The sequence below is a fragment of the Notamacropus eugenii genome, chromosome 5, assembly GCF_028372415.1.
Source record: "Notamacropus eugenii isolate mMacEug1 chromosome 5, mMacEug1.pri_v2, whole genome shotgun sequence".
Taxonomy (NCBI): Eukaryota; Metazoa; Chordata; class Mammalia; order Diprotodontia; family Macropodidae; genus Notamacropus; species Notamacropus eugenii.
This window is the reverse complement of record NC_092876.1, coordinates 38,173,696-38,185,847: the sequence shown is the minus strand read 5'-3', so window position 1 is coordinate 38,185,847 and position 12,152 is coordinate 38,173,696. Positions and strand designations below refer to the sequence as shown.

General features: G+C 45.7%; 1 protein-coding gene across 2 annotated transcripts in view; it reads left to right on the top strand.

Moving 5' to 3' along the window:
• The first annotated feature begins 2,753 nt into the window (after positions 1-2,753).
• Positions 2,754-12,152, top strand: part of TTC34 (tetratricopeptide repeat domain 34) — a 68,101-nt gene continuing 58,702 nt past the window's right edge. Inside the window, exons 1-3 of one of the 2 annotated variants that reach the window (XM_072608620.1) lie at positions 2,754-2,834; positions 6,965-7,797; positions 9,668-10,490. In XM_072608620.1, coding sequence (XP_072464721.1) covers positions 7,017-7,797; positions 9,668-10,490 — 1,604 coding nt within the window. In that variant the 5' untranslated portion in view covers positions 2,754-2,834; positions 6,965-7,016. Of the gene's footprint in view, positions 2,835-3,835; positions 3,939-6,964; positions 7,798-9,667; positions 10,491-12,152 lie in introns of those variants that run through there. The other variant, XM_072608619.1, reaches the window with a different exon arrangement.

The window sequence follows — 12,152 nt, the reverse complement described above, 5'->3', positions numbered from 1 at the left end:
TACAGACCCATACCCGGAGCATTTTTTACCTGCCCAGTAACAGCACAACTTATAAAGAGAAATTTTGAAAGCACTTAAACCAAAAGAGCACAGTCATCTAGTGTTTGATGAACCCAAAGATCTATTTGGTTGAGAACTCACTACTCAACAACAACTGATGGGAAAGCTGGAAATTGATTTGGCAGAAACTAGGCATAGATCAACATCTTACACCATATACCTAGATAAGCCCCAAATGAGTACATGGTTTAGACATGAAAGGTAATCATCAAAAACAAATTAGAAGAGCAAGGGAGAAGTTTACTTTTTAGATCTATGCATAAGGCAATAGTCCATGACCAAATAAGGAGTAGAGAGGATCAGAAAAGGTAAAATGGATAATTTTTATGATATAAAATGCAAAAGGTTTTGCACAAATAGGTCCAATGCAACTAAAATTAAAAGATAAAGTGAAGGGGGGATCCTTAAAGTAAGGTTCTCTGATAAAGGTGTCACATCTAAGACTTATAGAGAAGGGATTAAAATTTATTAGGATAAGAACCATTCTTGGCACAGTGGATAGAGTGCTTGGCCTGAAGTCAGGGAGACTCATTTTCCTGAGTTCAAATCTGGCCTCAGACATTTATTAAGTCTGTGAACTCACTTAACCCTGTGTGCCTCAATTCCTCATCTGCAAAATAAGCTACAAAATAAAATGGCAAACCATTCCAGTATCTTTGCAAAGAAAAGATGGGGTCACAAAGAGTTGGACATGACTGAAATAACTGAACAGTTATAACAAACACCAACTGATAAATGGTCAAAGGATATGAACAAGTAGTTTTCAGAGGAAGAAAATGGATATCATCATTATCCATAAGAAAAAAATGCTCTCAGTCACGTATAATTAGAAAAATGCACTTTTTAAGAAATCTGATGTTCCACCCCACATCCACAGATGGACAGAGCTGATAAAAGTAAATGACAAATGATAAATGCTGTGGAAGCTATAGGAAAACAAATCCATTAATGTGTTATTGATGAAGCTGTGAGCTGGTCCAGCCATTCTGAAAAACAATTTGGAACTCCTGCCCCAAAGCTATTCAACTGTGTATGCCCCTTGACTCAGGGATATCTCTACAAAGTTTATACCCCCAAAGAGATCAAAGAAGGAGGAAAAGGACCCATATGTGCAAAAATATTTATAGCAGTTCTTTTTTGTGATAGTGAAGGATTGGAAACTAAGGGGGTGTCAATCAATTGGTGAATGGCTGAACAAGTTATGATATGAATGCGATGGAACACTGTAAAGCTGTTAAAAAAAATAGTAATGAAGGGGATGATTTTAAAGAAACCTGGGAAGTCATACAAATTGAAACAGAATGAATCAGCAGAACCAGGACAATTTATGCAATGGTAACACTGTAAAGACAAACAACTTTGAAAGACTTAGTGCCTCTGATCAATCCAATGACCAAGCAGCGTTGCAGAAGGCTTATGATGTAATGTACCACCAACCTCCTGACAGAGATGAACTCCAGCTACAATGAGATGCGTTTTTCTTGGACACAGTTAATTCAGGAATTTATTTTGTTTGACAATGTAATAGAGATTTTATTTTTCTTTCTCAATGGGATGGCAGGGGCTGGGATAAAGGGAAAAAAGGTGGATTTTCCTTGACTGAAAAAAAAATAAATTTAAAAATAGTTTCATAAGCAAAAGGGAAAAGGAAAATCAGTTAGGAGGGAGGGAATCTGGAGGTTTTAGTGAACAGCAAACTCAAGTGAGATACGGCAGCCAAGAAAGGCAAGAGGATTGTCCACTGCATTGAGAGGTGTAGCATTCAGGACTATAGTGAGGATAGATCCATTGCCCTCTGCACTCCCTGGTCTGACCACATCTGGAGAATTGTGGCCCGTTCTGACCATTTCATTTTAGGACCCTCCACGATCAACTGGAGAGTGCCCGGAGTGGGGGTTGGGGGTGAGAGGGATGTCATATGAGAATTGCTTAAAGACAGAAAAGAGAAAAGAAAATTGAAGGGGTGGGGGAGCGACATTATAGTTATCTTCCAGTGTTTGAAGAGTTATGGAATTCACAGAAGAATTCAATTTGTTTTTGGCCCATGAAGCAGCACTACAAGGTGGAGGTCGCAGAGATGAATCTGGGCTTGTGGGAAGACAAACTCACTAAACGCTGAAGTTGGCCCAAGGTGGTTTGGGCTGCCTCTATAGGGAGTAGGTCCCCCTTCCCTGTAGGCTTAGTTGAAGTCAGTAGCCATTGGCTAGGGAGGATGAAGGAAGTCTGGTCCGGATGCAGTTTCATGAGGTCATACGTAGATTTAAAATTCGAAAGGGACTTTAGCCATCATCATAAGTCGCATCGCTGTCTTTTTACAGATGAGAAAGCTGAGGCCTAGCGGCAGGGGCAGGATTTCCATTAGTGAAGTCCTCTAGCCAGCCTGCCTGACGTCCCCCTCCTGGAATGCTGCGCTGCTCTGGGTCTTCTTGTGGATGAAAGCACCGGCAGGCAGGGGTCTTCAGATCCTGGAGTTACACGGATAGTTCCTGAGTCACCTGCAGTTTCCCTGGCTCCTTTTAGGGACTGGGTCTCTGGGGCTGAAAGTCCTAGAAGGGGAGGGGCTGTGGAGGTGCTGAAGCTCCACTTTAGAGGCCTGGGTGTGGATGGAATGGATAAGCTGCGCTGGACGGAAGGAGGGAGCCTGCCGGGATGGGGCTGGGCTTGCGGCCAATAAGGGCTGGGTTAAACTGGGGCCGACTACCAGAGCCCTGTTGATGATCTCCCGGGAAACATCCCACGTGGAGGGACAGATTCTAGGCTGGCAGATCCGCAGGGTAAGCGAGTGCCTCCTTCTCCCCACCCCTCCACCCCCAACGCGCACAGGCCCATGGGAAGCCCCCACCTCAGGACGTGAGTGCTTAGGAAGCACAGATACTGCACTGTGGCTTGTGCTGGGGTGCACAGAACTGGGGCTGAGCTGTAGTATATGACTGGGGTGGGATGCTCTGTGCCTGGCAGGGCTGGGCTGGTTGGGCCGGGCTACACTAGGCTGCGGTACACTGGGCTGGAGGGAAATACACTAAGCTGGGCTGGGGTGCGTGGTGCTAGGCTAAGCTGAGTTGGGCTAGGGACCTCTGGACTGAGCTGGGCTGACCTGGGGCAAGAGGTGACAACAGGAGGTGAGCCTCAGAGAAGCATGGCCTGGGAGAGCCTGGACTTTCTGGAGCCTCTCCAAACCTTTAAGACCTGTAGACACTCCAAAACTCCATGAATCTTCCTGAAATCCCAGTTTCACCTCCCCCTAGAACAAAGACCATTTTCCCACTCCCTCTCCAGCTGCTTTTCTCCCTATCCCTTTCCCTTCCTTCATCGAGAAAGTAACAGACCTTCTCAAGTTAGCCCACCCAGGTTTCTTCTCTACCCTGAGGGCTGAGGAATCCCCTGCCTTGCCCCACTTCCTGGGAGCCATGGTGCAGAGACTGTCTGATGGCTTGTTGGAGTTGTTACAGAGAGGATTTTAGCTCAGCTAAGAGCTAGACAAAATGACCTCTGGCACTCTGTGATGCCCATCAATGGCTTTACGGTGGTTCCCTCTATCCATCCCTGCTCCACCAACTTTCCAGTCCCAGCCCACAAAAAACAGGACACAACCCAGTCAGCATACAGGGGCTCAGGCCAATCTCCCACTCCAAAGCCAGCAGGGCAGCCTCTCCCATAGTGAATGCTCATTTGTTCTACCTGCTCATGGAGGTGGGAGTCACAGTTTCCATGGATCTGCCTTGGGCTGGGTTTGTTTGGAGGGTGTGGTGTGGGGGACATTGGTGTCTGTACTTTTCCTATCAGACTCAGGAGCTGGGAGCTAGTTGGGAGTTGGGACCTAACCTCCTAAGATCTCTTTTAAAATACACACAACACCAACAAAACATCAACTAGGAACTGTGAGTAACCATTGTTTAATAACACATTTTGATCATTTCAATTCAGTAAAGATTTATTAAGTGTGGATTGTGAGCAAAGGAATAGGAGAGTAGGATGGGTAGATAATTATTAAGTATTTATCATGTTGCAGGTACTGGGCAGAGTACTAGGGATACAAATACAAGCAAACAACACTGCTTGCCCACAAGAAGCTTATAGTCTGATGAGGAAGGCAACATTTAAATGCCTCTAGAAGGGAGAAAGGGGAAGGGGAAGGAATGAGGAGGAGACCTGACAGAACAATGTAAGCCTGCTTTCCAAGGATGATCAGACAAGGTTCAATCTAAGTAGAGTCAGGGAGGAGTGAGGATTGGAGTGCAAATTTCCAGTGGGGAGAATAGGGCAATGGCCAGAATAGATTTAGATGTTAAAGGGACCTTAGAAGTGAGCTAGCCTGACCTCCTCATTTAACAGGTCAAGGACTGAGCCCAGAAAGATTAAATGACCAGCTCACAGTCATATAGGCAGAAAGTGGCAAAGCCAGTATTTGAGTTTTGTTAGCTGTGTGTCCGTGGGTCAGTCACCCAACTCTCTGAGCCTATCTTGTGTTTTTTATAGGTCTGAAAGATTTATTTGAACTTACTCTCTTTTTAGAAAAACTTTATTTTATTCTGAACTTAAGAAATAAAACAAGCATTTCTATAACGTAAAAGAATAGAAAAAAAGATGACTGCACATGAGACTGATAATCTATTATGTACAGCTTGCTATTTTAAATATATAATAAAGTTAGCATGTAACTTTCTTTTTTTCCCTTGAGGAGGAGGCTGGAACAAATGACTTCCAAGGTCTCTTACAGCACTGCCTCTAATATTCTGTGATCAAGGCAGTGTGGTTCAGTAGATAGTGGATCAGTCTCACAGTCAGGAAGTCTTTGCCTCCCTCCAACAAGCATCCTTGTTGTGGGACCATGGCCATACCACTCAATCTTTAAGATAATCCTCTAACTGTAAGTTATAGAAGAATTGCTTCTCTGGATTGTCTTTTCTTATTAGAATATAAACTCTTTGAGGGTAGAGACTGTCTTTCTTTCCGTAGTTATCTCCTGGCCCATAATGAGCATGAATAAATGATATTCATTTATTCATTCATTGTTTAGTAGAAGGAGTATATCAATGAAATCACAGATCTTCCCCTAGACCCCCAAGTGATCCTATAAATGGCTCTATTGCAAGGAGATAAAATTCACCCTTCTCTCCAGCTAGGGCATTTCCTGGAAATTCCCTCCCCATCTCTCTAATTAATCTATGTCCCCTTCAGCTCAGAGTCATTCAACTTGTACTCCAGTAGGATAGTCATTGAAAGAATTGAAAGGCAGAAGAAAAACCCATAGACTAGAGCTCAGATTCTACTTCTGATACTAACTGTGTGAGACCGGCACGGTGGCATATAACTGTGGCATATGCTAGTGGAGATGCTGAAGCAGGTGAATCTCTTCAACTCAGGAGATCTGATTTTCAAAGGGATGGGGGAAAGAAAGGGAATAAGCATTTATATAGCACCTACTATGTGCCAGGGACTGTTCTAGGCAATTTGCAAATATTACCTCTTCTGAGTCTCACAATAACCCTGGGAGACAGATGCAATTGCTATCCCATTTTACATTTGAGAAAACTGAGGCAGCCAGAGGTTAAGTGACTTGCCCAGGGTCACACAGTTAATAAGTGTCTGATACCAGATTTCAAATCAGATCTCAGATCTGGAGTTCTACCTTAGCTGCTTTCGGTGAATTGTTGATACAGTGTCTGAATTAAGTTTGGTGTTAAAGTGGTTAGCCCTCTGAGAACAAGGGGGCCACCAGGTTGCCTTAGGAGTGTTGAATCAACTGAGGTTGGAAAATGGAGTAAGTAGGTCAAGGTTCCTGTGCCAGTTATAGTGGGACTAGGTGCATGAATAGTCCAGGGGAGTTAAAGGTGGAAAGGGAAGGGAGGGGAAGGGAAGGGAAGGGAAGCGAAGGAGAGGAGAAGTGGAAAGGGAAAGTGGAAAGGGGATTCTGGATCTCTGAGCATCTACTCTGAGCTTGTTACATCTCCTGCATTCAAGTCATTGAAGTACATGATAGCCCAACATTTTTTTTTATTTCACAACTCTTTTCTGAGAAGATACCTTGGCCAAGATTAGTGATCTGACCAGTGTGGATGCTTTCTCCCAGTTGAAATTCCCAGCATTCCCTCACCCCTTAGCAGACAGTGTTCCAACCCTCTCCTGTAAAATGAGGGGGCAGAATGATAGGATCATAGCACCATCGAATTAGTGTTTCTAGGACTAAAATGTCCACAGTCCTACAGTCAAGGTGGGGACTAGCTCCTTCGGATATAGCTAGGCTGGCCCTCAGAAGAAAGCTATGTGCAGTGACTGATCACCAGATCTGTGCTCACCTAACCTTAGAGAAGAATGAAATCTCAGAAGCTGCTGAGTCTGACCTGTCCCTGAACAAGAACTCCCTCATGTGACCTTGAACCTTAGCCTCTTTGGGCCTTAGTTTCCTCATCTGTAAAATGAGAGGGTTGGATATTGTGGCCTTTGAGGTCCTCAGACAAATGGTCATCTGCCTTCTTCCTGAAGACCTGTAATAAAGGGGATCCCACTACCTCCCTGGGGGAAGGTGTGTCTTCCACTTTGGGGCCAAACAGAACAAGTCTATTTCTTCTCATAGCATCCTATAGCATCCTCATAGCATCTTCATCCGCTCCTGCCAAGATTACCTCCTGGAACACCACAAGACAGAGGCAGCTGGAGGCTGGTGGGCCAGTGACTGCCACTGCTTCCTAGCTGCCTTGGCTAAAGAACTTAGAGCTGGAAGGGACCTCAGAGGCCATGATATTCGACCCAGGGTCACTTTTGCACAATGATGAGACTTTAGAGGGGAATGTTAGTGGGGACATTGGTAGGGGGTATTGTGGGATGTTGGCACTGAGGACCACAGCCCTGCTGAAGGCCTAATGCCACCCTTTCATCACTAACCATTCTGTTCTCCATTCTACAGATGCTCACCTAGGTAAGGAGCAAGAGATGTGACCGTAAGAAGCCCATGCGGGATGTCAGCCCAGGAGCTCACTGTCCGTCTGTGCCAGGAGGGAGACCGGTACCTGACCCTCGATGAGCTCCCACTGGCTACTGCCTTCTACCTGGCCGCCTTCAGCTGCCACCCCTCCTCAGTGGTGCAGAGGGCACAGCAGTCATTGAGTCAGGAGCAGACCGGGCAGATGGTCTCCATGCTTGAAACCTGGTGCCGGGGAGAGGCCCAGATACCCTCTATCCACTGGGATGGCATGGCTGTGGTCTCCCTCACTGTGGCCCTGGCTGCCACCTTTCTCAGCGCCCTCCACCCCAACAACCTGGCTGCCTCCCTCTACAGACTGACCACCATGATGGGGCAGGGACGACATGAGGAAGTGGCAAGGAGATGTACCACTCTTCTGGATGTCCACGCCCCAGGATCTCTGGAGCTGCGGCTCATGCGAGCTCTGGCCTGGATCCTGTCTGGGGCCAAAGTGGGGGATGGCGTGACTGAGTACCTCCAGTCTTTCATCACACATGCCAACCAGACTCTGGACTTTATCCTCTCTCACCAACGGGACCACCTTCCCCTGCTCATCCGTGCCTGCCAGGATTACCTCCTGGAGCACCACAAGACAGAGGCAGCTGGAGGCTGGTGGGCCAGTGACTGCCACCGCTTCCTAGCTGCCTTGGCCCCCAGAGAGACCCAGGCATCCTCTACACAGGCTATGTCTCTTCTCAGGACAGGCAGATTGGAGGAGTGTGTGACCATGTGTAGCCGTGTCCTTGAAACAACCTCACCTGGCAGCAAACTCCAAGGTACTAACAGACAAGATTTTTTATTAGTTTATTTATTTTTAGTTTTCAACATTTATTTCTATAAGTTTTAAATCTTCTCCCCTCTCCCTACCCATGATGGCATGCAATCTGATATAGGCTCTACACATACATTCCTACTAAACACATTTTTGCATTAATCATGTTGCATAGAAGAATTATAACAAATGGGAGAAGCCATGAGAGAGAAGATAAAATAAAAAAGAAAATAGTCTAGCAGACAATTTTTTAAGTTATTAACTACGAAAATAAAAGAAAAATCTTAACATTAGCTGCCTAAGTGGGTGGTTAATGGCAAAATATCAGTCAGGGAAGGTTTTCTGCAGAAGATGAGATTTGAGTTCAGTCTGGAAGGAGGCCAGAGGAGTCAGGAGATGGAGGTTAGGAGGTAGAACATTCCAGACATGGAGGACCACCAGTACAAAGGCATGGAGGTGGGAGATTGAGTGTTATACTCAAAGGGAGTCAGTCATTCAGTCAGTCAATGTAGCATTTATTAATCCTCAGATATAAAATTCAAATCCATCCTCAGACAATGACTAGCAGTGTGACCCTGGTCAAGTCACTTCCCTTTAGTTTCTTCCATTGTAAAATGGAGGTCATAACAGCATCCACCTCCCATGGTTGTAGTAAGGATCAAGTGAGACCACAGCTATAAAACACTTAGTGCACAATTCCTGGCATATAGTAGGTACTATATGAGAGGTAATTGCACCTACCAATGTGACTTTGGACAAGTTATCTAACCTCCTTTGTCTTCAGTTTCCCCATCTGTACAAGAAGCAAGGTTGGACTCAATGGTCTTCCAGTAATAGATCTGTTGGTCCCAATCCCATCTTTGTTGTGACCTTGGGGAAATCACTTATGCTGTCTTTGCCTCAGTTTCATCATCTATCCAGGCAATGGCCTCTTCTATATATCTATGGGATCATACTCTTCAGTAATTCACCTCCTTTCAGCCTCAATGGGGAAATAATGTTGGGTTTTTGTAGGATAGAACTGAGGTGGTGCCATAGTTCACAGGGCACTGAACCTGAAGTTAGGAAGACCCAAGTTCAAATCCAGTCTCAGATACTTCCTAGCTGTCTGAACCTGGGCAAGTCACTTCACCCTATGTGCCTCAGTTTCCTCGGCTGTAAAATGATCTGGAGAAGGAAGTGGCAAACCACTTCAGTACCTTTGCCAAGAAAGCCCCAAATAGGGTCATGGATAGTCAGACACAACTGAACAACAAAGGGTCTAGGATAAAACTACTTAAGAAGGGTGAAAGTGCAGCCCAGCTTCCCAGATGTGAGCTAGTCTGATCTCTGGTTTCAAAACACAGAGCCCTATGACTGATTGTTTTTGATATCTGCCAAAAATGATCCCCCTGGGTAGAGGGTTTGATTCATAGAATAACAGGATGTCAGAGTAGGGAAGGTCCCCTGGCAACCATCTGGTCTAACTAGTGCGTGATAAAACCTTCCAAAGACCATGAAAAGGGGACAATAAAAAAGGAAACAGGGAGGGTGTGAACCCCTTTTATCATCCAATGTCAGGAGCTGGGAGTCCTAGTCTGTCAGAAAGACTAGGTGGGTTCAGTAGGAAAAAAAACAGCTTTGGGGTCAGAGTTCAATGGGTGACCATAGACAATTGTTTCCCTTGCCTTCTCTGGACCTCATCTGTAAAATGATGAGCCTGAGCTCCCAGACTATGATTGTGTGTGATCTATATGGGGCCACCTTTCCCAACTGATAACTGGAGGTAGTAAATTAAATAAAGTCCCCAGTGATTCATTGGGATGTAAGTACAGTTGCCTACAGATGCTGACTTGTCTTTCCCGCTTCTGCACACCTGGCTTTTCCCCACGTAGAAGGAGCATGCATCCTGCTGGTTACCCGGGCAGCAGCCTCTTTCTCCCTTGGTTGCCGGAGTCGGGAGATGCTTCAGGACCTCCAGGAAGCCTTCCAGCTGAACCCAGACTGTGCCAAGAGGCAACTTGAGGAAGTATTCTCTCCCAGGGACGTTGATCAGATCCTTGTACAGACGCAGGAGATATTAGAGATGGACTTTTCCCTTTTCCGAGAGGCAGTGAGAGCTCGTGTGGAGCTCCGAGCCGATGAGGGGACAGAGCTGCTTCCTCCCATCATCCATACCCTGCGCTTCCTCCTGTGTGTGGCTCCCCTTGGAGCCCAGCGGGAACTGACCATCCGGCTCATTGACTGCCTGCTGTTGTCCGGTGACTGCCAGGCAGCCTTGGGGCTCTGTGATCACCTTCTTGGGTCTGAGCACCCCACCTACCTCAGCACCTTGCTCACGCTGCGGGGCTTCTGCACCCTCCAGGTAGGGGAGGCTAGGAAAGCCCTGGAAGACTTCCAGGCAGTGGTGGAACATGAAGCCCCCCACCCTGGGAGTTGTGTGAGAGCCCTGTGTGGGAGGGGGCTGCTGCGGCTGCTAGATGGCAACCCATACCTGGCCACTCTGGACTACATCACTGCCTCCAGGCTGAGGCTGCAAGAGGCCATCTTCACTGTGAAGTCCTATATCCCCTGGAATCAGCGGGGGCTGCTGCTCAAGGTGCTGCAGGAGGAGGGGCAGAAGATGTTGCAGAGGAGGGTAGAATCCTTTCCGGGAGGCACCAGCACCTGCTGCAAGAAGGCAGCAGAGGAGGAGAGCAGCCTGCCTGCGAAAGAAAGGTAATCCTGGGTCTCATCCCTTAGCCTTTAATGTAGAACAACCTAGAGAATGAGGACTCCTTTCAAGGGACTCCCTCACATTCCTCATCTTTTTCTAAAGGTCCTGCAGGTATTTCCCCAATCATGGGGGGCAGCTAGAGAGTGCAAGGCCTGGAAGACTCATCTTCCTGAGTTCAAATCTGGCCTCAGACACTTACTAGCTGTGTGACCCTGGGCAAGTCACTTCACCCTGCTGCTTCAATTTCCTCATCTCTAAAATGAGCTGGAGAAGGAAACAGCAAACTGCCCTAGTATCTTTGCCAAAAAAAACTCATATGAGGTCATGAAGAGTCAGACATGATTGAAATGATTGAATAGCAATAACAAAAATGAGGCAAAGAAATTAAGTGACTTCTCTACTGCCAGAGAAAAGAACTAAGAGTTAGTCAGTCAGTAAACATTATGTACTAGGCACTGTGCTGAGTGCTGGGAATACAAAACCAGACCCAAGGCAGTCCCTGCCCTCAAGGAGCTTAATGTCCTAAGAACAAGATGTAAATCTTCTAGTTTTTTACTACCAGCCCATTGATTCTTCTGTACTTCAGGCAGATGGGGTCTCATGGAAAGAACACTAGATTTATAGTTAAAGGACCTGGGTTTCGATCCTAGCAAGGTGGCACAGTGCCTTTGAGGCAGGAAGATCCAAGTTCAAACCTGTATGCAATCATTTACTCCATGTGTGACTCTAGACCAGCTACTTTAATGTCTCTTAGACTCAGTTTCCTCCTCTGTAAGATGAGGATAACAGCAGCCATCTGTCAAACTTATTGTGAGAATCAAATGAGAACATAAAAATTGCTTTACAAACCTTAAAAGGTCATATCAGTATTTATTATTTTTATTAACTCTATGACCTTGGGCAAGTCATTTCCCCTCTGGATCTCACTTTCCTCCTCTATAAAATGAAAGGATGGGATGACAGAATCAAAGGACCTGGAGCTGAAGTTGGAAGGTACCGAGGATGTCATAGGGTCCAGCTCTTACATGACCTTTTAGGTTCACTGAAATTCTAAATCCTATGAAATTATCGAGAAGACTGTGGCACAGTTACAAGGTACATGGGACTCTGAGGCCTTAGGTTCAAACCCCATCTCCCCCACTTACCAACTGGGCAAACCCCAAAGTCTCCCTGGGACTCAGTGTCCTTATCTATAAAATAACAATTAGACAAGATGCTCTCTAAGGTCCCAATCTATAACCTCATGAGATGGTAAGTCAAGAGGTCTGAGTTCTCACTTCCTACTTTTCCTGGGGCTTTAGACATACTAGCCATGAGGTTTTAGATAAATCACATAATTCCTTATCTTTAAAATAGGGGTGATTATACTTGGATTACCAGTCTCACGAGACTTTTGTGAAGGCCAGAGGAGAAAATGGACAGAAAGTGCTTTGTAACTTGTAAATCTCCTTTAAAAAATAACCAACTATCATTTTCTCATTCTACCCAGATAATATTGTAAGGTAAACTCTCTCTGTGATCTCACTGGGTTAGGGAGCTCCAGCATGGTAGTTCTCTCTCTCTACTATGAAGATTGGAATTTCGTCTAAAAACTACAGATTTCAAGACTTGTCTATATTTAGAAATATAAATAGATAGTTAAGTATGTAAGTATTTATTAAGTA